This window comes from Zonotrichia leucophrys, chromosome 3 (assembly GCF_028769735.1).
Source record: "Zonotrichia leucophrys gambelii isolate GWCS_2022_RI chromosome 3, RI_Zleu_2.0, whole genome shotgun sequence".
Lineage (NCBI taxonomy): Eukaryota > Metazoa > Chordata > Aves > Passeriformes > Passerellidae > Zonotrichia > Zonotrichia leucophrys.
In genome coordinates, this window is record NC_088172.1 from 23,030,421 (window position 1) to 23,056,842 (window position 26,422).

A 26,422-nucleotide genomic window follows, 5' to 3' on the forward strand; every position below is an offset into this window, starting at 1 on the left:
GGCACTGATCTCTTCCCTGTGGTGACAATGACAGGACCCAAGGGAATGGCCTGAAGCTGTGTGAGGGGAGATTTTGGTTGGATATCAGGAAAAGGTTCTTCACCCTGAGGGTATTTGGGCACTGGAACAGCTCCCCAGGGAAGTGGTCACAGCCCCAGCCTGACAGAGCTCAAGAAGGGTTTGGACACTGCCCTTGGACACTGCTGTGACTCTTGGGGATGGTGCTGTGCAGGGCCAGGAGCTGGACTCAGATCCTTGTGGGTCCCTTCCAACTCAACTGATTCTGTGATTCTGTGATGTTACTTCCACCATTGCAGAGTATGGCCAAGGAGGTGATAGCAATGTTTGCCCAAACTCTGTGAATATCATAACTTGCAACATCCTAAAGCATCACACACTGCTTTTATAGTGGCAAGAATTCATTGGTTTCAACGAACTAAAACTATATTGGTATTTTTTGGTTTAAAATACTGTGGGTTTTGTTGGTTTTTGGTTTTGGGTTTTGGTTTTTTTTTAACTTATTGGCCGTTGTGAAAGCTTGGGCAGAGCAGCATTCTTTCCCTGAAGATTTCCCAACTGCATGCAGAGTGGAGGACCTGAAATGCTTTTGCCCACACTGCCCCCAACAAGGTGAGACCTGCACAGCCTGGCCTGTGACATGTGAGGAGCAGCCTCTGCTTCCAGTGGAGCAGCTGCAGAGGGAAGTTTATTGTCAGTGTCCCATTCTTCTACTCCAGTCTGCTGGCACTGTGGTTGTCAACACAGACTGAGCAGGGAACATTTAGGCAAAATGTTTCTTGCCATAATGTGTGAAGTAACTAAACCAGAAAATCTCATTCATACAAGACTGCATTGACACACCCCTGACTAGACACAGGTGGGGCAGGTGCACAGCTAGGCAGCTGGAAGGAAGTGGAAGGACCTGCATTTCCAGAGCTGAGCAGACAAGAACCCTGTCAAATTTTGAGCATAGATGTTCCTATAGCCTGGCATCTGTCTCAATTTCTGAAACTTCTCAAAATGCTTGTTATTGTATGACAAAACTGTAGGTTGTATGCAATCTGAAAGCATGAATGTGCATGTTATATAGCTGTTTCATGCACATCCAAACTGTTTGTGCTAATTTGCAGGGGTTTGTTTCATCCTTTCCTCTGAGTGCCTGCTGCTTTGTTTCTGATCTATCTGGGAAATAAAATCAGTACTGTGAAGAGGAAAAGTAATTTCCTAGAAGGCTTATCACCAGCAACAGCTGGCAAAGGTGTGTATCATTAGGTACTGTCAGTCTCAAAACTTTCTTGTGGCATGACTGATTTGTACCATATAAGACAGGGAATCAACCATACAGGCCAAAAAAAAAAGCCAGTTTAGAAATCAAAGGGAGAGAATTACATTTAAGTGCCATCAGCATGATTGTGGAGCCTTCCTGTTTTGAGGAGGCTGTAATGCTACACATCATAGCAGAGAAAGTAATGCTGCTTCTGTAGTTACAAAGAAATAAAGAGTATGAAAACAATAAAAATAGGAATATAAATAATAGGAATTTATATTAAATATATAATAGTAAACAAGGTGTAGGGAGATAAAGGTTTTTCGCATGGTATCTACTGACTGTTATCACTGGTAATGAAAAAAGAAATACCTACTCTGCACTTGGGAAGAAATTTTTCCTATTCTGTGTCCAGCAATTACTAAAGAAAGTGAGAATATTCTTTTCAAGGCCATAACAATCTGGTAAAAGCTTGGCTGGCATTAAAGTTTTTATGCTCTTGAGACCAAAATAACACTACTAGAAGCTTTATGACACATTTTGAACTGTGAGTTTGCTATTGGAATAGAAAAAGGATTATTCTTTGCATAGAAAAGTGCACAGCTATGTTTTCTGAGATTGGTTTGTCCACTTCTGAAAGTAATCATGTGATATTTTGCTTTCTAGTTGCTCCAGCCGCTTGTACTGAGGAGCCTGAACAGTTGAGTTTAAGTAATTTTTCAGAGAATTGGCTGGTTTCATTATTTGAGATTGTACAGTAAAATATATAAAAAAAAGATTTTATATAGAAATATTCCTATAAATTAGCAATGTCTTTTAGCCTTTTTTATCTTGTACCTTTTATCTTGAAACCCCCAAATGCTGTGGTCTTGACCATCTTGTTTGTCCAGGAGTCTTGGATTCCCTACAAGGTTACACTGCCAAATTCCTCTGGTATTTGAGGGATGGAGGAAACACTGGAGAAAGTGTTTGTTCTACAGAAAGGATGGGAGGCAAATGTATCCTGACACCAAGTACTGCACTTGGCATATTATTTTTTTCTGCTAAAGTTTTCTAATATGCAAGATGATGAATATTAATTTTTATTTTGATTGGTTTTATTTTTGTACTTCTCTGTTAGCTTTTTAGGAGGGGTGACACAGATGCAAAGACATCCTAATTGCATGAAGAGCAACTTTTTGTGTTTCTCTCATGACCAACACACCCCTTTTAGGCTGTAATGCCTTCAGTTTAGGTAGTGCCTTAAACAATTTATCTTCTGAACATTTGGATAGAAACTTGGCAATCAACATTTGATAGGACAAAAAAAGGAAAACAACTCAAGCATCACTTCCCATTAGGAAATAAACCATTGTTTGATGGGATGAAGCACAAGATTCCCACAAGTCATACTACAGATAGAGTAAATCTGTACATAGGGTTATTTTAGACACTTAACGAAAAAGATATATGCTCTTTTTTTTGATTTTCTAAACCAACCCTGCAGTGCAGTAACCCCTCTGCACAGCATGGCTGCCTCACAGCTCCGTGCCTGAGAGCAGCTGTGACCTGAGCAAACCATCGAGGGCACAGGGGGAGGGGCTGCAGCACCAGGGAAGGAGCTGATGCTCTGGCATTGAGCAATGAGGCACACTAGAAAGAGAAGTAAGAAGTGCAGAACATCTGGGAATGTTCCTACAGCTTTAGTACCAATATTTATTATTAGCCAGGGTTTTGGTCTTAGAGAATCAGAACTAACACAGGTCTAGTCTTTTTTTCCTGGTGTTCCAGTTCAAGACCAAGACTTCTGGCTTTTGATGAGCAGCTGAAAAAACCATCCCCTGTGGACAGGTACAAATGGCAAGTTCTGTTTGTTTGTAGCATTGTGCCTTCAACTTGCAGCAAACACTTCTCCAGATCTATTCCATACGGCTATGCCTATAAATTAGACTTAGTTGAGGAAAAATGTAGAAGGTGAGTGCAGGCAGCAGAAGAAACACAGGATCAGCAGAAGGCCTATGGGCAGCTTGCAGCAAGAGCTGAAGGAAGGGATGGTAGGATTAACCTGCTGCAGGGAGGGGGCAGAACTAGGCCATGGAGCAGCACCCATCCCGGTTAGGGGGATCTCACTCCTGCCCAGTGGCTGCTGAAACATGGTCAGGCTCAGGGGAAGGGCACAGGAGCAGGCTCTGCACTGGGGAGCTGTGTAAGGAGCAACAGCAGAGGCGCAGCCTGGGACACACAACTGCAGGAGCTGCTGCATCATGGTCAAGCATTTCTGGTTCTAGTGAAAATGGTGCCAAAGTATTGCTTTTAGAAATTCACCAAGTTCTAAAGGGATACCAGCGTGTTCAGAAGGGGAGTGCAGGTTTGCAGCTTTAAAAGTTTCCTCTAGGAATAGGGCTAAAAATAATGGCTGTTCCTGAGAGAATAATGGGGACCAAAACATTGGGAAGAGGTGCTCTCAGCACACAGAACTTTGTTCTATAGCTGAGCATTATGTGGGAATGATAGCTGACCCAGCAAACAAATTATTCTTCCATTATTGTTCTGCTATAAATACTACAGGAAAATAGCATTCAAGTGGGAAGAGCATATACAAATCAAGTAAATTTTAGAATTAATTGGTTGCTGTTCATGTAGACCTTGAAAAGTGTTAGAAAAACTTTCAGCTGAAGGCACAATGACTATAAAGTGCAACAGATACAAAACTGAAGATGTTTTATTCATATTTGTAGAATGTACACATAAACCTGCAAGAAATAAGCATTACCAGCATGCCTGACAGGTAGAGCGACAGGTCTGTGTGTGGCACAGAGGATGGTCCATGGGAATTAAAAGAAAGAAACCCAACCTTACTCTCACCTCTCATGTCCTGATCCACTTATCTGTCACGTCTTTCAACAGAGACATTTTAAGCATTAAAGGTAACCCTCATCCTACTGAACTTCGTAGGAAATTTTGCTGGGTATTATGTTCCAGTGTCTTTGAGTGTTTGGACCTGAGCCTTGCAGATGAAAGTACAAAAACACTGCAAGCAAATAGCATAATTAGCTAATATTTCCATATTCTGAACCCTAATTTATCAAACAACTGCCTCCAAACATTCGATATTGATTTACTTAATGCAGGTACCTATCTGCCAATTCAAGCAACTTTAGTTGGATGTTAAGGGTCTGGCCTTCCTTTAAGTTCTTTGCCAATGATGGAGCTGTAAGGAAGCTAATTTGTGCACCATGAAATCCAAAACATTGTGCTACTGTTCCCAATCCTACCCTCTCCGCCCTGCTAGCCCTCACTGCTTCTGCCTTCTAGACTGCAAAAGGCCACTGGTCTTTCAAAGCTAGTCCTAGTAGAGAACTCTTGGTTTGAGCTTGGTGATTTCCTGAAGTTCAGCTTCTTCCTTCTCCTAAAGCAACTTAATGTAACCCTTTAGGGATGGGGAGCAGGGGGAAAGAAAGAGCAAGGTCCCACTGCTCTGTTTTCTCCAGGCAAGAGCCTCAGTCCTGTCAGACTCCAAGGAAAAAGGCTCACACAGTGCGCTTAGAGAAGGTCCATGGCAGAATGTCTCTTCCCAGAAATAGGTGAACAAAACTGTTGGGAGAGAATGTAATAAAAAAGGTAAGGAGTCTCTCAGAGACAGGTTTGGGAGGCAGTGACTGGAGAGTGGGAAGGGAGACCTTGCTTTTCAAAATTGTAACTTAAAGCTCCTTGTGGACTATGGCAGTGAATATCCTGATTGCCTTTGAACTGCTGTTCTCAGGACTAGAATTCATTAAAGCCAAATCACGCAGGATTGGGAAGTGATCATGGAGGGGCCACAGGAAACACTATTTCCCACCACTGCCAAATCTGTCTATAAAGAGATCCAGGTTTGGGGACAAAAGCTGTCCCTAAAGAAAAAGAAACCTCTGCTTTAGAGATTTAGAACACATTTCAAGGCACCCTTTCTGCTGAAGGGGAGAATGCCTGCCCTTCCTCCTTGGACAGCAGCACACAGGAGGCCACAGAGCAGAGGTTTCATGTTAAGGTATAACCCTCCTCATGGTTACAGTGCTTTAGGTTACACAAGAGAGTGCTAGAGTAAAGGAAGACAAATTCAGGCTGTCAAAATATGTTCTGTGCTTCAGGTGAGGTATTAAAGATTGCTATCCTAAAGGTGAAATCCTTCCCCCATTCTTTATGTGATTTAAATTAAAAAACTCAACAGACCAACACAAAAACTCAACCACCACCAACCCTATTACAAAATCACTGCCTTAGCTTTTTTTGCCTAAGTAACACAACTGAAAGTTACCTTCTTATGCATTTATTGACCTCACATCACAGAGTCACTCTTAATCAAACTCTTATTTCCCTTCAGTCTAAGCAATCTATTCACTATTTAACAAATCTGTGGAACTGTTCCCAAAACAGTTTGGCCAATGTTAAAAGCTTGTATCACTGCTCATGACAATGTGATTCCACACTCAGTGTTTAAGATTTCTTAAATAAAGAGTCTTAAATAAACTGAAATGCGTCTCAGCACATCTGTGCATATCTCTTATCCAGAAGAAATTTTTATAAAGCTACTTTACTGGCTTTAGGGCCTTGGAGTCCTGGTGGGCACCAAGTTGAACATGAAAATTATTACAGATACTGATTTTTTCCAAACCTGTCTTTAAATGGCTTATAAGACCTTTAAGTAATTTCTCTCTGTCCTCAATTCAGTGGCTAGGAGAGAGGTTTTCTCTCAGCTCTCTTAATACCTTTGCCCAGCTGTCACCTTATTTGAGTGCTGGGCATGTCTCAGGTGACAGTGTAAGAGCTTTGCCTTCTGTCTGCAGGAGAGGTGGCTCTGCACAGTCCCTCAGCACGAGGGGGAAGAGCTCAGGCAGCATCAAACCACATGCTGACTTTAAAACCTTTCCTTCAAGCCCTCAGAGAAAGCATCCATATATTTACAGGAAGTTTTATGCAGGGTAGCAAAACTGTAACCATGATTAGTGGATGTCAGCCAGCACCAGCCACTGTCAGGGTTACTGAGGTCACAGAGACAGGAAAGCATCTGAGCTCTCACAGGAATTAAATAAATGAGGTACAAATTGTTGTTAAAGAAGGGCTGCTGGGTCCTTAACAAATGCAGTGGCTGCAGCAGTGCTTGGCTGGGAAAGCAAGGCTTGCAGCAATGCTCTAAATGAATGAATGAATGAACAGGAATAAGAATGGAGGTCCTTGGATCCACACCTGGCCATTACTTTTGCCACAGCCAACACTTGCATGAAAAGAAAGAAAAGAAAACCACAAAAACCTGTATTAAAATATTCACAAAAAAATCAGCAATTCAATTCAATCACAAAGATTAAACTAACATAAAACTATTTGAGGACAAATATTCTCCTCTTCTTGTGCAGCCTATTAACAGCCCGGCTCTGCTATTACAGAAAGGGCTAATACAACAAACTACTGTAAAGCAATAGCACTAGGACTGCTTGTATGCTTGTATGCTCCTCATTCCATTACCAATTACTACAGACAACAGGTTACAGAAAGATCTTACACAATTCAAATGGATTCATCTCTATGCACCAGAGGCTTCTAGGAATAACAGATAAAAACATGATTTATTACACTGTACAAAACTGGATTCAGAACAAGCAAGTGCAGAATGTGGTACATGATTTATTTTTTCTCTACGTTACATATTGTTAAATTTCATTGACAAATCCAAAACTTTCACAATTTTTCCTTTACCTGCTTAAGCCAAGCAATTAATTTTGTTCTCCAGGATAGAAAAAATAGCTTCCTGGAGAATTTATCATCTGATTAACTTGGCAGAAGGTGCTCCAGCTCAGACTGACTTTCAGTGTTTCCCATAGCTTGTCAGGTTAGGACCTCAGCTGGGAGCATAGTGTTCTGCCACTGTACCAGTCTAGGAACAAGCAACTCCATCCTCATTAAATTTCAATAATGTCTTCTTCTTAGAAGATGAAATTAATACAGTTGCACTTGTAGACATTCCAAACAGTATAAATGAAGGCTGCAGCTACCATCAGAAAGATTTCCAGTAGCCCCAGATTGGTCTCATGAGTTCTGCAAGATGTGCTAAAACAGGTTATATGTTTAATAAAGTCCTTAAGAAAAATAAATATTTTTGCATAATGTATGTACAAAAATTGGTTGATTTCCTTCATTCATATAGGTTCAACAGCAGATATAACCACAGTTATATTTTACTCACTAACTCCTAAAAATGAATGCCACCTTTGTAATGATGTAGTAAGAGCCTAAGAGAATATTGGCCTCTTCTTTATAATAGTGCAAATTATATGGAGGTGTTTTGAAAACCATGGCTTATAGAAAGAAGGATTAACAAAAAACCCCCTCCTTTGGTCCTGCAAGAGTAGTTTAATTCTTCCACGAAATTTTCAAAACTCCCCTACATAATTTTAACCAACTATTAAGGCGTCAAAAGCATAGATTTAAAGTTGAGATTAAAGTGGTCTTTCTTGGACTTGAAAAAAAGTCCACTGGAGATTTCCTGACAACGAAATTTTCTTAATGTTTCTCCTTTCCTCCTTGCTATTCTGCACAAAAGCAACATGCCAAATGAACCTCTCTGACAATCTCCCCCATATATTTATTTAAACTACAATAAAACATTACACTTAAATATATTGCACAAAAAGCATAACATATCCTGCCTGACTCTTCACAAAAATGGCCACAAACACAGGAGAACAGCTACTGAACATCTCAAAATTTGAAGAGATCAATAAAATGCTGAGGAGATACTGGCATGAGACAGGTGTTTGGATCACTGGCTGTGCAGGGGTGTCCTGTATCCTGAAAAATGAAGAAGGAAAATAAGCAAGTTCTCTTTGCATATTCAGTCTCCCTTCACCCCCAGTTTAGGAAAAAAAAACCCAACAAAACAATAAAAAAAGCACAAACCCAAACCAATTCTCTCCTTGTACCAGAACCTGAGCTGGAGCCCTTGACAAACTAATATCTTCCTTATTCATTATTTTTAGGTAAGCATAACAAAAAGGCAAAAGGCACCAGCTTTACTGAGCCTAAATTATCTATTTAATCAAAACCTGAAGTCATCTATTGCTCTGGGGGGAAATGAGTCACTTGCTTTGAAAATTATGGGCAGCAGATATTTCCTCAAAAACCTGACCAGTGTGTTTGAATTCTCAGCCTTAAAAGCTGTCCTACCTTGCTACATTTCCCTCCTAATCCTCCTTTCATCTTTCATGCCCACCTTTTCCCCAAGTGAAATGAAAGCACTGCCTTAAAACTGAAGTTGGCACCTAGGCAAGGTAGGAATAGAGAAGTAAGACAGGGTGGAAAATTCACTAAGCCTGCAGGGCTTTCTTTCCTCTTACAGAAATTTGACCTCAGCAGACCTGTCTGATTATTTAAGATTCAAATTCTTCTTTGAACAAAAAGTTGTAGTTTGCATCTTATTAAAACCCCTAAATGAGGGAAATGCAGAGGTGTAATGAGAAGAAGTTCCCAGACAGTTCAATGGAGAAGTTAAAAAAACTTGTCAGTGTTGTTGCAAGGCTCAGAAGCGTCCTCATCAGGCTTTTAAGGAGTTTCTGTCTCTTTTCCACCAATGCTGGTGAATGCACCATATGAGGCAAGAAAACTAGATAAATACATGACAAACAGATCACAGACCCCTATGGTCCTCACTGCTTTTCTTTCCATAGGAAAAGAAATTATATGCCATTCTGTTAATAAAAGGAAAGAATCTCTAAGTGATTCTTTTTCTCACTGCCACATTCCCACCCAAAGTCTTTGCAGCACCAAAGTGTACCAGGTGAAATACATTCTAAATACTGCTCAGCTTTTCCAGTGAAAATTGTTACTCAATAGATTTATTATCTTTGTTTTTCCAGTAAGTCTATGGAGGACTACAAGAATACACCAGGTGCTATCACCTCCTCATCCTCCCACCCTTTTAAATAATTGCTTTAACATCAGCTGAGAAACAGTTGTTAGATTCATGACACAGAGGGAAAGACAAACATACACCTAAAAAAGAGACACAGGTAGAACTGCCTACTGGGGGAATCTGCAGATGAGAAAGAACAGATGACCAAGACCAAAATCAGAAGTGTTAAACTTAACACTTTCATCTTGAGATGACATCTGCAAGGAAGAGCTGCACCACTCCAGAAAACACCCTTAAAGGTAGCTGCTAATGGACTATTATCTTCTCTACCCATTGCCATGTCAATGTCATGTCATTACTTTCCTAGTTTCCAGAAAAAAGCACCATCAGAATTATAATTCTGGGAAACAAGGTAGGGATTATCCTCTTTCTTATCTGTACTCCTGAATATTTAAAATTGAGTTTTTAACATGCTGCTTTCCCTGCACATCATTATAAAAGCATTTTTGAAAGTTCTACCCAGTTGGGAAATACAGGTGCAACAAAAATCTCAGAGATCAGTTACTGGTGGTTTTAGTTATTGAAAACAAAGTAAGTTTTACAGTGAAAAAAGTGATGAGGACTGAAAAAAAGAATCACAACTTTCTTGTAATTATGAGTACTCATCATTTCAAGAGAAATACATTTTCATGGGAATAATAAACTAAATAATAAATAAAAACACTCAGTAAAGTGTTAAAATAATTTGATTTCAAAGTTTCAAAGCTAAAGCAGACTTCTTTAAAAGTAAGAAGAGAATTCCCCAGGAGGAGTGATTACTTGCAAATGTAGTTGTTTTCCTCAAAACCTACCATAGCTAGACATTAAGAAGCTCTGTAAAAGTATTTTCACCATTTCTTCTTTCAGAAGGCAACAATATAATTGCTTCCCTTGACTATCTCAAGTCACATGCAGCTTGTTTTGGGGGATTTCTTTTCAGAGAAATTCTCCATAAAAGTAAATATGACTACAGCATTCCAAGTGCAATAAAATCAATTTTAGTACCTTGGTATGAAAGTTATCTGAGGTGCATGTTACTCTTCAGATTTAAGTGCTGAATTAAATACATCAGGGAATGCAGGAAACAGTTTATAATAACACTGAGTGCAGAGAAACCTATTTCTTAGCAAAATCTGTCTGATCCCACTGACACCTGTGCTCATTAGAAATTGAATTATGGCTCTAGTTTAAAAGGCATTAGGAGGGAATATGGCAATAATAAAAGACAAAATGATGAAAAGCTGAGATGAGAAGTCATCACTACCTTTATCTAAAAGGGAACAAGAAACAAACTATTCCTGCTGCTGAACTGATGTGCAGAGAGAAAAATCAAAACAAAGAGCAAGAGACAATTAGAAAGGAACACATTATTCACTTTGACATTACGGAACAGTCAGCAATGAAAACAGATGAGACACAAGAAATACCTGGAGTAACAAAGCAAGGTGGTAGTCCTTTGAAATCGTGAAGAAGGAAGCAGGAAGGAGAGCCATAAAGTAAAAGAAGCAGAGTTAAGGTTTATTTAAGCAAAGGTTGATAAGCCATTTAGAAAAAGTCTTTTATTCTTGTGGCAAATCACAAGTAGCTTTGTGGGAACCAAAATCAGCACAAGCTGCAAGAAGACAAAAACTAAGTGTTATGCAAAGTGATTACACTGTTTTCATAAAGCCCTGGAAACTGAAAGAAGAAAAGATATTTCAGCTTCTGTGGCCATGTCTGAGATAATTGAAAACTATTACTAAGTAAGCCCAGGAAAATAAAAGAACCTGCCACAATTGCAATGGTGCCTGGTGGAATAGAAGAAATAGTATTAATGAAAGCATTCAGAGGTATCACACAATAATTAGTCATTACTTTTGCACTATTGAAATTATGTGGTTTTTTTCAGTTTCATCACGGACAAATCCTTTAGCAAGAAGTCATTTTGAAAACAGATGTTCAATATGAAAATTTTCCTATGTCTCCCTCCTAACACAGGAGAGTACAAAAATCACTGTACTTCCAAAAAAGAACTTGGGAGACTTCTACGTGCTATATATACATTGACTTTGGTTACAGATTTTAGACAAGTAAAGGAATACACATGCCTCTTCCTGAAAAACTCCTACAGACTTGTAAAAAACCCACTATGATCATTATATGTATACTGAAAAAGTGAAAAAGGCATTTCCCTACTTCATCAGTTCAACAGGAATTCAATTCAGCAGCCATCAATCCCTTCTTTTGCAAGGCCTTCTTTGAAAATAACACAAAACAGAGGGCTCCAAGAATTTACTGGGAGTAGCCGTCACACATTGTCAGCAATTACATTATATTATCAATTTCATAAATTGCTGAAAATTCTTCTCATCACTAGCTAGGCCTGTGCTTTTGGGCTGTTTGAGACCCTTGTCTTAAGCAGAAACTCCCACCTCCCAGCACACTTACTCAAAACTACAATTTACTTGCATCAAGGATGGCCCTTAGTGTAAATAATTCTCCTAATTATTATAAGTCTCATGCTTATGCACCGCTTCTGTCCCCAAAAACAATTTATGGAGAGCAGTCACGTTCCTTGTCAGCACAACTGAGTTAAGAGAAATTAATCATTCCTAGACTTTATGCCCTGATTGCTTCAGCACTTTTTTCTCTGCAACTATTCCAATGTTTCGTTTTGCTCTTTAATGAAGAAAGAAAAATAAAAATAGATCCCTTATGAAGAAAAGTTCAGCTCTGCCTGAAGTTCTTCTGAATGACCTTGGAAACAAAAGTTGCCTGATCTCAATTATACCATTACATGAAGAAACAAAATTTTTACATATTATCAGCTATCTCAAGAATACAGGGATTCAATTTGTTTCAAGAGTCAAACACTTGTTACTTTTCCTCTGCAGTAATTGTGATTTCTCTTTCAAAATTTGGGTTTGGTGGTAGTGTATTTGTTGTTTTTTTGCTTTGTTTATTTTGGATTTTTCTGGCCATGCATTAGATATAATTGTATGTCAAGCACTCATATACTCATATTTAATTTAACAATCTTTCTAATCAAGGATGATACTGAAGCTTGAATAAATTTTTAAAGCCTGACAACAGTTCTGATTAAGGAGTATTTTCACCTAGAACAGGATTTATCTAGAATTAATAAAGTAGCTCCTGTCCCTTTACCCCTCACCCCTGCTTTATTTCTCACCTCTCTTTAGCCACCTTGGGGAAGGACAGAGACACAAAGATAAGTGTCTGAAAAAAAAGGCAGCACTACTTTTTTCCCATATAACTGAGTGACCAGCACTAGTTGACCCACACTGCCCTGTAAAAAGAGGGACAGTATTTCAGATGAACAATTCACTTGTCCCTGCCAATAAGGGTGCCAATTATGCATAAATCAATTCATTTAACAATCCACTTCAGCCTGATCATCATTTATTTTAAGACAGAGACAAGGCTGAGATGCCAAGACTGGAGAAGGAATACTGCAATGTAGGCTCACAGACTGATCAGGCTGGGAGGATCTCAGGAGGTCTCTAGCCCAGCCTCCTGCTCAAAGCAGGCTAAGCTGGGAGATCAGACCAGGCTGCTCTGAGCTTCATCCAGTCAGTTCCTGAACACATCCAAGGATGGAAACTGCATCAGCTCTGTGGTCAAACTGTTCCCTTGCTTGGCTGTCCTCAGGGCAGGCTCTTATGTCCCCCTGAAGCAGTCTTCTCCACTCCTCATATGGCCAGTCCTCCATCTCCCTGATTATATGACCCTCACCTGAACTTCACCCAGCTTATCAGTATCTCCCTTCTGCTGGGGGCCTCATGGCTGCAGCATCCCAGATGGTCTAATGAGTGCTGCATGGAAAGGGATAATGGCTTTCCTCAACCTGCTGACTGTGCTCTTGTTGAAACAGCTGATCCCGAACACCTGCTCCAATATTTTTGTGCAGAAGGACACAGCCAATCTATAACTGCACTGCCACTACAAGAGCTGCCCGAATTGCCAGGATGAGGCACACTGGAATGGTGATCTAGGAGGTACTGCTCATCAGTCCAAAGTACCTTTAGATCTTCCTGTGCTGTATTTCAAAGGATTTACAAGTCCAAAATGAACCCTAATATTCCAGCAGTACATTGGAACATGTGTCCTGTCACCTTGACTGCTATAAGCTACTATTGGAGTACTACTGCAACCTGCACAGGTTCACTGCCTCCTACTGTCCCACCATCTCCAAAGTTAAACACTGAATTCCAAACACATTCAAAGTAATTCCTAATATTAGAGACTTGTACTTTTCTATTATACTAAGATCAAAATGAGAGAAATTTAGTGTGGAAAGCATTAACTCTACACAGTAATGGCAGGCAATCCAGAGAAATCTGATACCACAAATGCCCACCTAAATGCACCTGTGTACTTACCTTTGAAATTTCCCCTTTCAGAGAGAGGATTTATCCTACATATTGAGCTGCATGCTAAAGACTTATTCCACTGCAATGAAAGCTCTTAGTCATTCTTGACACAGATCCTTCAGAAAATGCCCAGGCTTTTCACAGTAGAAGCCAATTCAGGCTACCTGCTTTCCTATTATTCATTTTGCAAAGAATTACTACCTGGAAGGACTCCCATGATATCAAAAATACTCAACTTCAAGATCACATCATTAAGGAACACGCTATTTCCAGCGGGATTTAGCTTATCCTGTTAAATAGCCTAGGTTTTTTGAAGGAAAATTAAAAAAAACTCACACTGACATACAACTTCTCATAAAAATCACAGAAAGATGACACAAGAGGAACTAATTTATGCTGATTAGAATATGAGTATTTTCCAAGATTTCGCAAACATTTCTTGCTCTTTGCAGTCCACTTGACACTACCCATATCTGATCTTTCAGCTGTAAAGTTAAGGAAGCCTCACTAACTAGAAGGCTCTGCTACAGTGCAACACAGAGTAAAAGCAGGATTAGGTAATAACACATTAAAGAAGAGAATGCCGTACTGAAATTAAAACTATCCTGTAAGACAACATATGCTTCATGGCAAACCTCAAAGCCAGGGTAAAACACACTCTGGATGAAGTTTTAAACATTCCTCCAAGCTTCATATGGGACAGAAGCAAAAAGACAAAAATACTGAGCTCTACACCAATGTGTAGGAAAACATGTAGTAATTACTTCTCATTAGACATACATTGATTACCATGGCATTATTAAAAACACTAACTTCAGACTAGTCCCTCACAATTTTCTTTAAGATCAAATTAATAAAAGTAGACAGAGTAACTCTTTCCACATGGCACTTTTCATTGCAATTCTAAGTATTGAGGTTATCAGATACCAAGAAATAAGAAGGCAAGCTTAAGAAAAACTTTAGAATTTAACAGAGAAATGGAAGCTATATATATTATTTTGAAGTTAGATATTATCCAATCACCTTTCACATGAGAAAGCTGATAAGATGACCATAATATTTTTCCTTGCAGATGATCACCAGTAGCTGTTTGAACTTATTTCTGATTATCTGTTCCAAAGCTCTTACCTTCCAAAACAGAATACTACAGTGTCGACAGAAATGCAAGGTGTCCCCGTACTGTTCCTTTATTGGGTAATATTTCTGAAGTGCAAAGTACATCAGCTTCCAGTCAATGTGACCTTTCTCTGATGGAATCAAATGCCTACAAAACTAGACATAAAATTAATATCTTCCTTTAAAATTGTTGTAGTCAATTCAGGCAAAGGATATGGGAAGGTGGGGGAAGGTGGTTAACTGAAGTTTTGTAACTAGAATTCTTTGAAGTCAATATTATGACATCATACATCTCTGCAAAGCAGTGACAGATCTGGCAACAAAAAAGATGGAAGGCAAAGACTAAAAATAGGAGAGTGCATATTTGCCAAGAAAAACTAGGCCATACACAGCTGATCTAATTCTACTGTCTCAAAATTATTCTAATTATAGTCAAGAAGCATTTAACAAAACAGTATTTAGAGCTGTAAGCAATTAATTTTATCCTTTTAAAAAACCCAAACCACTCAGAAATGAGATTTAAAAACATGATTGTGCATTTCAGAGGGTGGTTTTCTGTTAAAGCATTATGAATTTTAAAAAAGCTCTTTCTTTAATTCTAAAAGCATATACATGTTTATTTTTCACATTTGGTTGTGATGTTTCTAGGAGGATAGCAACAATTAGTGATTGATGTACTTCTTGAGGACTTAATCTGCATGTAAAGATTAGCTGCTGCACTACAGCTATTCCTCCCCAGCTTGAGACACAGACAAGGTTTATTAAGTATGTATTATAAAAGACTTCTGTTCCACTCAGTGTGGATTAATGCTAATACATTGAAGGCTTTCCTCATTCAGAAGACAATTCCTGAATGGGGAGAGAATAGAAATGTCTTTCTGATTTCAGCTACACTTTATTTTGTTTCATAATGGCTCTCATTTTTCTTCCAAAAATGCTCTTCAGATATCAATTATGTTTTAATGGTTGTTTCAATGGCTCAACAAACACACTGCAGGGGACAGAAAACACCAACCTCATGTGATTCTGTGGCTTATTAAGCAGTACAATTTTAAGGAGAAGCTGAATTTGATATGGGAATATCATTAAATAATAACTTAGTAAGAAATTGAATGGGAACATTCAGGAACATACTGGAAACACTGTACTTCATGGGGCACAGGGACAGCTAATTACACTGAAACCCTTCAGCATCCTTCTCCCTGCATTACCCTAGTATAAGAAGTTCCTCTCTAACCAGTTTTGTCACTGTTCAATAGAGCTTACCTCATCGACCCTCAAAATCCACTCAACAGCTACACAAGCTTAAATTTGTTATCCTTGTAACTTCACCTTGAATTCTTCTAGGCTGCTTCTGAAGATGGGTTTTCAGTTTGCTTCTGTCTATTTTTTTCCAGAGTTAATTCTAAAACCTTTCATCTCACACCAAAAAAAAAATCTTATTTGGGTCAATGGTGCATGAGTTAATCAAGCTTAAGTTCTGTCTTCTCCATTACAATAATACTTAATCTGGTAGTCACCAAGCAACTTCAACCTGCCAGATTTAAGAAGGGGCACTTGGCTTCCTCCAGTAGAGAAGGTACTAGATTTCAGAAGTTCTTCCTCCAGCTCTGATGAGGTACCTTCCACTTTCTTAGGCTTATTTTCACCTAGTTTGATTTTTTCCCAGCATTTATTACCGTCAGAAAATGAAGACGGTTCTGGAGTCATTCCTAGATTAATTTAATGCTCTTTATGAGGAAGTGACAGGAAACTACTGCTTCTCTCTCTTTTATTAATTTAAAAACATTTGTTCTTATCTCCTTAGCAAAGATTCAAGTTGGCTTCTCCAGAATTTTCATAGCTTAAAAGTTGGAGGAACCTGTCTGCCTACCTTAGTTGGTAAAGCAAGCTCTATTTCAGAAGAAGGGTTTAGAGGTTTCCCCTACAACACTGGCCAGGCAGTTTTCTAAAAAGCCCACCCTGCCATCATCGTGCAGTAATCCTGAATATTCTCTGTATTTGGGGCTTGATTCCTCCTAAATATTGCATTCAGTATGTCTGCAAGTTTAAGATAACTACTGAGCTGTTTCCTTGCATTCACTTTCAAAAATAATGCATTCACTTTCAAAAATAATGCAAGGAAACAGCCCAGTAGTTACCCTAAACTCACAGACATACTGAATTGAACACTTAGGAGGAATCATGCCCCAAATACAGAGAGTACTCGTGATTATGGCACAATGATGAACTTCTATCTCAAAAAGGGCAAGTTCATGCCCCATTATGACTATATGATATCAAAAAAGCTAAATTTATACAAATAATAAGAGTTTATTACCTGCTTTTCTGCAAAATGGTACTGGCAGAGTTTTTTCCACAACTGCCTGTCTTCACTAAGCATGTACAAAGTTGGGGTCACTTGACCCAGAGTAATAATGTCCCAGCCATCAGAGAACCTGTACAAGATGTTATTCAGCATATGGAGAGGGAGATCGCTAAGTGTAAGTCCATTGTTGACTTGCTGGAAAGAAGAGTTGAAGACTTTTAGCTACAAAAACATGACAGTCTAAAGTACAAATAAGATTCTTTACTTTAGAGGTATCTTAGGTCTTTGTTTAGTTTTTTCAAATCATTGAGTAAAATCTATGGTTAATGCTTGCCTACAATTATTCTCTAACTGCTGTTGAAAATTTAAATTAATTCACAGGAGAAGCAAAAAACTGTAAGCTTTATAATTCATAGCTTTCCTACTGTTAAAGTAAACATATCCTTAATCCATTAGTTAAATTTCAAATAATTTTTGAAACAATTCTGTTCTCTCAAAGCAATATTATGCAGCCTTGAAAACTGTGATCTAGTCAATTCCATCCATAGTGTGCTAAAGTCTTGACTATAAGAAAGGCATGAACCAATTACTTCAAACTTGTTGAATCACTATAGTGTTTCAATTTTTATTAACAAACAAAACACATATCAACTTGCCTTAAGCCAACTAGAGTACAGAACAGAATATAGAATACAGGATTGAAGACCAGAGATACAAAATGAAAGCATTTTGGAAGTTAGAGGCAGAAGAGAGTGGGATATTTGCTGAAGTCTAGAGAAAGTTCCCCCTTATTTATAAATGAGAAGACAGGCAGAGGTGACAGATGAGAGGCACTGAGCACATTTTCATTAGGATTATACACCTCTGTGAGCTGCAGTGGGTGAGCAGCAGCACAGCTCCCACAGGACCACAGCTGGAGCCCACAGTGGCAGGTGGCACAGGCCCAGCAGGCTGGAGGCCGTGTCCCAGCTGGCAGGGAGGGAGCAGGGGCAGCTGCCAGCCCCAGGGAGCAGAGCTGCCCTGTCACAAGGTGGTGGCAGCACAGCAGCCCTGCACCCATGGGCTCACATTTCTGTCGCTTCCTTCCCAGCCATTCACCTTGCTTACAGACCAGAATTTCCATGGAGTCACCTGGTCCCAGCACTGCTGGAGCAGCAGCATTCCTCCTCTGAGGAATGACTGTGTGAGCACTACAGATGCAAGATTCCTCATGGAATCTTCAGCCAGTGTAAAACAGCTCCAAGGGAGGAGTCACACTGGAAAGGACAAAGTGCAGCACTAACTGCACTGTCTCAGAAGTGTCTGTGCTGTGGTTGCCTGGCGCATGGAAACTGCTGAGACCAGGTTTCTCAATTCTCCTTTCGATTCCAAAAGTAGCTGGTTTATTCAGATAACCAGCCCACACAGAAAGGACAATTTCAAAATTTCATAGCTGGAAGTCAATAGATAAAACACTTGCATGACTTTATAGTGAGCAATATGTTACAGGATTTCTTCCAGAAGTAACCCAGTCAGATTAAAAAAGTTGTCTGCCTATCATCAGAAGTTTCCACCATAAAACCTTGGAACAGTGCACACCACATGCTTTGAACACAGTCACATGAGGAGAATCCAGATGCTAAAGTCATTATCTTTTTTTTTTACAAAAGCAACTGTGCTAATGAATAAATCTGTAAAATTGCTACTTGAGTTGATACCCCTCCAAAATGTCTTTTAGATTTTTATTTCTTCAGTTGTAGAAAATTTATTTTGGAACTAAAAATTGGGGCTTTTTCCCCATGTCTATCTGACAAACTAGAGACAATTTTTTTTTTAAACTTGAGTGGGAAAAACTATCTATAAATCTCTACTACAAAGCAGCAGTACAGACACTGTAGCAGTTTTCACCAGAGAAAAGCTACTAAAACATTAGAAAATTAAGTTGATGCCAGTGAGTTAATTTTCACATTACTTCTTCATAAAACAAAACAAGTAAAACTGTTTAAAATGTATTTGAAACGTGGTTCACTTACAAATCCTCATGCAATATTCAACATAATTCTACTCCCCCAAATATTAATTAACATGATTTAATAATGTACCTTGTTCATCTGAAGATTTTTTAATTGTTGTTGCCACAGAAGGATAGTTTCTAATCGGCAAATCCAAATATTGATGTTGCCTACCAACACAGATTTTCCTACTCCCCTAATCAGTATACAGAGAGTAGAACTCAGATCCTGCAGAAGATCCTTGATCAATCGTGGATTATATTGGTCTTCCAAAACTGGAAAACAAAACAAACCAAATACAATTTTGGTTGACAGAGTTAATCAAGTTAATAGCTCAAGCTAATCGACAGTCCTTTTTCAGATGAATTAATTACAACTCAATTGTTTGTGTACAAATAACTGCCCTAATTCCCACCACGACATTCATTGGTGCTGTTCCTCAGATGCAAGATCAATAATGAACAATTTCACAGGCAAATTTGATGCAAAAATTCATGCTATGCATTTAATAAGCTTAATGCTCAACAGGTAGGTATAAATCAAATTTCTTCGGTTCAAAGCACACAGTATAACATCTTCATTAATGTGGCTACCAAAAAAAAAAAAAAAATCAATATAATGTAATGGCTTTTTCCTAAAATAATCAAAATGTATGTTTTTTGAGTCTCAGTACATCATGAAAACTGAAACCCAAAAATTTTATTAGCCTAAAAGCTTCTGCATTTTGTGAAGAGTATAATTTAACAGCAACCAATAGTTTTTGAATAGAATCTAAATGTCACATAATTTCACCAACCTGTTTCAATAGACTTTATTCAATAAGAGAAAATAACTTATTGCAATCATGGAATGGCAAGTATGAACCCTGGCATAATTAAGAATGCCATTACTAAGTCTTACAATGTAAAAATGGTAATAAGACTAACAACAACAACAAAAAAATCAGTTGATAGCTTAGTTACACCAATTAAATCTGAACCGTTAGGTCACAAATCTTTAGGTCTTACCCTTCTGCACAATTTTGTCCAAAATGTTAAAGTAGTTCTTCTGTGCTGCACCACTCAGTGAAGTTAACTGGGATTTTGCAATTAACTGCAAAAGCTATGACAAAAAATATAAAGTCAGAAGAATGACAGAAGTAAAGGATGGTTTTAAATGCACATTTAGTGCATACACTCACCTACAACAGCCTGAATTGGCATTTTGTAAAAATATAACTACAGATTTCATAAGACAAAGTAAGACATGTGGAAAGCTTTAAGCATTCCTACTGGCATCCCATGAACAATTTCTGAAGGATGCACACTTTCAAAATACTGTACAAATGCTTATCTCTGGCAAAACACATGACATACTTTATGAGCTGTAGTGAAACGACAGAGAAAGTCTGTTTTGGGGGCTCACAAATACAAATGTGAACTTGCATGTGGCTGGGTCCTGAAGTCCCTGACAGATCTGGTGGCCAGGAACATCACTCTGAACTAATACCAGCTACCAGAATTACAGCTTCTGAGTGAAAGTATCATACTGGTCAAACTGAAGTGTGATGGATTTAGTGCACTAACTTCTACTCATGGAGAGGAAATCCCCTATTTAGCCTAAACTAGGCAAAACCAACTTCTGTATTAGACCTGAATTCAGGTCCCTGGTAGAATACACCACAGCAATCTAATAACGAGCAGTGTACAAACCGTATCAGTAACTTTCTCTTAAGTATTATAGTAAGGATCTCCTAGCTGTCCACACGTCTGTCTCTGAAACCACTGTGAGCAAAAAGAGTGACAAGAATGGTGGCAATGGTTTAGGGCAAAATAATCACAACCACTTAAGTTCTTGCCTCACATGAATGCCAAGCTATAGCTACTAGCTCCATTCTGGCACATTTGCTTTTACATTTCAGATTCATTAGCTCTTCAACAAAACATGGTCTCTTATTATGAGAGACTTTGATCTTGTGACACCATTGCAATGTTTGGAGGTGTGGCACTGAGTTTTGCAACTTGGACTTTATAACAATGAGTTCAGAACAAGTGTTCTCAACACACTGGAAAGGGAAAGCATGGAGCAGAAAACAGCATTCCCTACAGAGTGTTCTGGTACAAGGTAGCACCAAGTGTTGGCACAGCAAATGAAAAAGACTAAGCTTGCCAAAAATTATTTTGTATCTTCATTTCTCAAACACCAATTTGACACTTCACTCAACAATAATTTTCCTTGGGAGGGAGAAAGAAAACACCTGTTCTGTCCCTGATTTAATAATGTTACTTCTGGCTCCTCTGCACCATCTCTGACAAAATATTATGTGCTATGAAAGAAAAAAATAATTGTCCTGATGTATTTAAATACAAGCAATCTAGTCTCAAAAACTGTATAAATAGATACCAGGATCTCTTTGTTGGCTTTTTCAAAGCCTATTAGCTTGATTAATAATTGAGAACATACCTAGAGGTCTCTGGCAGCCTGCCAGTTCAAGCAAGTAGGTACATTTCTCTTGATTAATTAAAAAAAAAAATCAGTTATGTTGCTCAGTCTAAAGAGGAAATTAAAGAAACAAATTCCACCTGATTAATTGTAATGAAGATTCCAATTTCAGTGAAAGTTAATATGCAAGGATTAAGACAATTGTAGCAAAAGCAAAGTAGCAGAGCACTAAGATCACACACTGATACATGCAGAGCCATGGCTTATGTTGTCTACTAGAGATTGTAACTTCGAATGATCTGTTTGCTAAGAAACATTGGGACAAAACCCACCCACATCAAATTCAGTGTATCAGATCTGAACAGTTGCAAAGTTATCAATACACTACAGCACCAACAAATACAAAAAACTGATCCTACCTTCTCCCCCTCACTGCCTATCCTGAGTCCTGGACAGACAGCAATATTAACTTTTAATAACGAATGACATTTTTAGTTAGTTGGAGAATCATCTTGATGGTCTGGCATCAAAGAATAGCTAGGGTAGGGATTGGTCTTTAAAAACAGTAAAAATAGTTCTTGAGTTATACCTTGCTATCAACAAACAGCCACCACCTCAGGGGAACTGATGCAAAAACATGATCAAAGTTGTGTATTTGTGAAACAATTCTAAATTTTAAACATTCCAAATAAATTCTAAAACTTTTAAAGGACTTTAAAAGTCTATCTACTATTTTAAATTCACTCAGATTTCTTAGGGTCTGCTATTAGCAGAATAATGGTTTGGATTGCAAAGCTAAATTTCTGAATTTTAAAGTACTGCTCCTTCCTCAATGATCTTAAGCCTGGTTGACTAAAGCAGCTTTTTATATTTCTTGGTCAACAGAAGAAAAACTGGTCAACATGCTTGTGCTGGACTTTGCACCTTGTCTTGATCAACTGTTTTGAGCAACCCAGTTTAGGCACTGCAGCATCTAAAACAAATGCAAAATTCTAGATCTGCATTCCTTTTACCTGATTGCTATTCAAGTGAGACACCCAAGGTTGACACCATTTATACCAAGTCACCTTTTTAAAGTGGTTTGGTTTTTCCTCTTTCTACTGTGTTCAAGGCTGAAAAGTCTTGGGAAGGATCAAGGCTCTTGATTCTGCTCCCAAAACAGCATTAGAAAGTAATGTTCTAAACCAAAACACATACACATACCAAAAACCCCCAAACCCTGCAAGGGGAACAAACCAGGCAAGTACCCTAACCACTAGCCTGGAAGCAAATCCTTTTTATTTCCACATCTCTTGTTTTTCTGAAAGTACAATACATTGCCTCATCTTCACAGGGATGGGTAGAATGTGTTTTCTCTACAAATAATCCACAGGCTAGTGGTAAAGCTGTTCTCCTGGTATGTTTAATTTTTATTTGTGTCTTTTCAAGTTCAGGATGCATTCCAAGAAATACAATATTTGTGAACAGCCCCACCACTGAACAGTTCACTCTAGTCCTGATATGACTCAGATTTTGAGCTTCTCTAGGAGCTGGGACAAGCACTTTACTACCTCAAGTTTGATAATAGAATAAACCCGGGGCTAGAACAAGATCAGTATCCCCAAAACAGGCATTTCCAAGTGGGCAGCTGGTGAGACACTGAGGTAATTAAGGCTCTAGTCTAAAGTTATAAGGAATTTTAACAAAAGATAAATGCATAGATGTCTTGTCCTTGATTAAAAAAAAACTGCAATGAATCACAGGACTGGTAAGAAGTTACAGAAGATACAGAAATAGCAGAATACTTATACATCAAGTATTCTTCTGGAAATTGTTATTTGAAACATATTTGAGATGCAGCAATATATATTTAAGATCGGTAACACTTTACTCAATTTTTATAATATACATATAAAATAGAGAGCTTACTTTGACCACGTAATTGAACCTCCTGATGTCCTGAATCGCACTCGAGAAGTCCAAGCGGTTAAAGGCTTCTCCCAAGGTGCAATAGCCATGTCTCTGAGAAAGGGAAAAGCACACTTTAAATGGAAGGAGACAAAGACAAAATTGAGCAAAGCATTCAGAAAAGCACTCTGACATGCAGCTGATGCTAATGGATACCATGCTCCCTGGAAATACAGTGCCTCTGGACTGAAGAGTTATTTGTTCTACAAGAAATTAAATGAAACAAGATATGCTATTTGTAACTATCAGGTATGTAGGCAAGGCCTTTCAATTCATACTAAATGTGTAATCTGGCATCACTGGTATTTGATTTCCCTGGGAATCTACTCCACTCTCACAATGCTGGCACTCCCTCGTGGCTAGCACAGTCCCCATTTGCCCTGCACAAGGAAGGTTTGCTTCTACAGCTGTCTGAGCCTACAATTATGAGAATTATCTGATTCACACTTGAGGGTGAGAACATAGCACATTGCTTCTGGGATCAGAAGAAAAAATGGTCTCAACATCTAGAATTTGTTTTCCAGGTGCTAGAAGCTTAGGCATTTTTTTTTTTTTTAAGCACCAAGAGCAAAAGCAAGTACATTTTCCTTTGGTACTTCTCCACATCCTAATGTGAAAATGGAAGTTTCAGAGGCTGTTGAGAACAACTTAAGGTGGTAGCAGCAGCCCAAAATGACATGGGATTATGTAAACTCAGCACATTTAGAGCCACAAAGCCACACTGGAGCCCAGGACCAAATATACTGAGGCTACAAAAATCTCTGACTGGTAAAACAGTCTTGCAGAGCAGTGTGCTATTATGGCTTTATTAGCCCAGGGAAGGAGGAAGATAAATAATTATTTAAACTTCATTCATAGACAGACTTCCTTGGTAAATTATGGTATGTTGACAAGTTTTGAAGTAAAAATAATGTTCCTTTTTGTCACCCAGTGAACACATACCATGCATGTACCCCAGCAGGATGGGGCAGTTAAGAACTCACTGCAGAGTGGTGATAATTACTGCCTGTTGGTTAATGACCAAATTCAGTATTGCACTGCTTGCTCATTCAGCTGATGCACCTCAGACCCAAGCACACCTTGCTTAGCTAACAGCAATACAGTCAACAAAACTTTTGTTGAAATTTCTGAAATTGTTGAAATATTTGTGGCTGTTCTCTGGCTAAACAGTTATCATTAGATCATGCTTAAAACATTAACATAAGAGACATTTCCCTGAACAGACTGCTATGAAACTACAGCTCTATCTTTCCCAGTGTACCATCATGACAAAATTTTTCAAGAAACATCTCCAATTTCATTTCAGCCATACTTGGTTTTGTTTTCTTTAATTTCAATGCTCTCACATAGCATGTTTCACATGTTTCTTATCAACACCTCCCTATCTTGTCATTTTGCCCTAAAAACAGTATCCAGCTTGGGAAGAAGTGCTTCCTAGTTGTGAGACCATTATTTCCAAATAAAGAAAGATTATAACCTGTAAGAAAAACTAGAACCCACAAATTATGTTTTAGATGACATGAATCGAAAAATCCAGAGCAGCAATTTAAGCTATTCTTATTCCTTGCTACTTTTTAAACCGACTACTCTAAGCTTTTAAATTTATACAAATAATTACTTGAAAGATAAGTGCTTAATTCTAACCATCACTGGTTTGTTTTTTTTATACTAAAAACCCAAATAAACCTCAAAGATGAATGGTCATATATTGGAAGGTAACCAAAATATTTTGTCTGCTCTCTGAATGGAAAAGGAACAGAAGCAAATAATCACATGACACAAGTGCACCAACTTCTGCACAAGTAGGGGAAAAAAATAACCCCTTTATATATGGGTTATGAAGGAGATCAATGCATGATTTTAAGCTATTTGTATTTTGGCCTCAATGTACTTTTGAAACATCAGCTTAACCTCATCATTCAAAGCACCACAATAACTGGTGACAGATTGTTGTCCCCCTGCTCTTTTCTCACCCTAATTTAAGACAGCACAAAGGGAAAAAGCATGCTCGAGACTTTTGCAGACCAATCTAAGTAACCTAATCTAGAAGATAAAGCAGAAAGAGGGCTGTGAATCTGGTGAAAGGCTTTGAAGCACCCTTCAGATGTAGACAGGCAGTCTCTGGGTCAGTGGTCTATAAGTGCTGCAAAGCCTTGCAGTCTGTCCTTTTATGTAAGTTCTCCTCCACAGCATGCCCTTCCTGAGTAAAAAGCTCTGTATTGTCTCTCTCAGCTCTAAAATGCAAAGCCAATTCTGCCTGCATGACTACAGGCATCAGCCTCACCTCCTTCTCCCTCTCCTGGCTGGCATTACCATGTGGATGTAAAACCTCCTTACTGGTGTTCCAGTTCCACACATCTCAGACAGCCATGGCAACCAGCACAGGGATGGAACTCACACTTCAAGACAGTTTAATCTCTACATACAATGGATGTATTTTAACCTTCCAAGAGGTCACTCCAAGAGCTTTCATATTCCCTTTGCAGTTTCATGATATAGTTTATATGCCAAACTGAAAGCATGTGGACTTTGTTGAAAATAATGATCCTCTTTGTAAAATTTGAAACTGATGTTTTACTTACTTCTATTCAAATTTACACCATGATCCCAAAATATCAGGTGGCTGCCTGCAAGCAACTTCTTTGGAGATATTTCTCTGGTTTTGCAAATGCTTTCAATTTTAGTTCAAAGAGTCAGTAGAAAGATAGATGGGCTTGGATAAGCAGTGAAGAACTGTATTTCTATCTTTGCAAATTCCCACATCTCTGCCACAAAGACCTAATGAGAAGTCACTTTGCCAGCTGCCTTTGCCTCACCATGAGCAGGTGTCCAGTGCTGCCAATGAAGAGTGTTAAGTATAGCCCCTACGAACATCTGGCAAAAATACTTTTTTCAATATACTGTCTGTCAATTAAGCACCAAAAAGATTGTAGGAATTGACCCACACCATGCAGACTTACTTCCTTGGTGCTTTCTTTATGAACATAAATCCACTTTTCACGATAAAAACCTAAAATAAAAATCAAAATACAATCATTTTAGGCTTCCACATTAGTTAATGCCTTCCAGAACATACAACTTTCAACAAAACACTTCATA

General features: G+C 38.5%; 1 protein-coding gene across 2 annotated transcripts in view; it reads right to left on the reverse strand.

Moving 5' to 3' along the window:
• Positions 1-6,887: 6,887 nt before the first annotated feature.
• The window catches only part of FBXO25 (F-box protein 25), a 30,548-nt gene continuing 11,013 nt past the window's right edge, over positions 6,888-26,422 (reverse strand). The window contains exons 4-11 of one of the 2 annotated variants that reach the window (XM_064707639.1): positions 26,284-26,333; positions 23,285-23,377; positions 19,963-20,056; positions 19,046-19,230; positions 16,977-17,159; positions 14,669-14,812; positions 10,598-10,624; positions 6,888-8,071 (exon numbers count right to left, since the gene is read on the reverse strand). In XM_064707639.1, coding sequence (XP_064563709.1) covers positions 7,982-8,071; positions 10,598-10,624; positions 14,669-14,812; positions 16,977-17,159; positions 19,046-19,230; positions 19,963-20,056; positions 23,285-23,377; positions 26,284-26,333 — 866 coding nt within the window. In that variant the 3' untranslated portion in view covers positions 6,888-7,981. The remainder of the gene's footprint in view (positions 8,072-10,597; positions 10,625-14,668; positions 14,813-16,976; positions 17,160-19,045; positions 19,231-19,962; positions 20,057-23,284; positions 23,378-26,283; positions 26,334-26,422) is intronic. The other variant, XM_064707638.1, reaches the window with a different exon arrangement.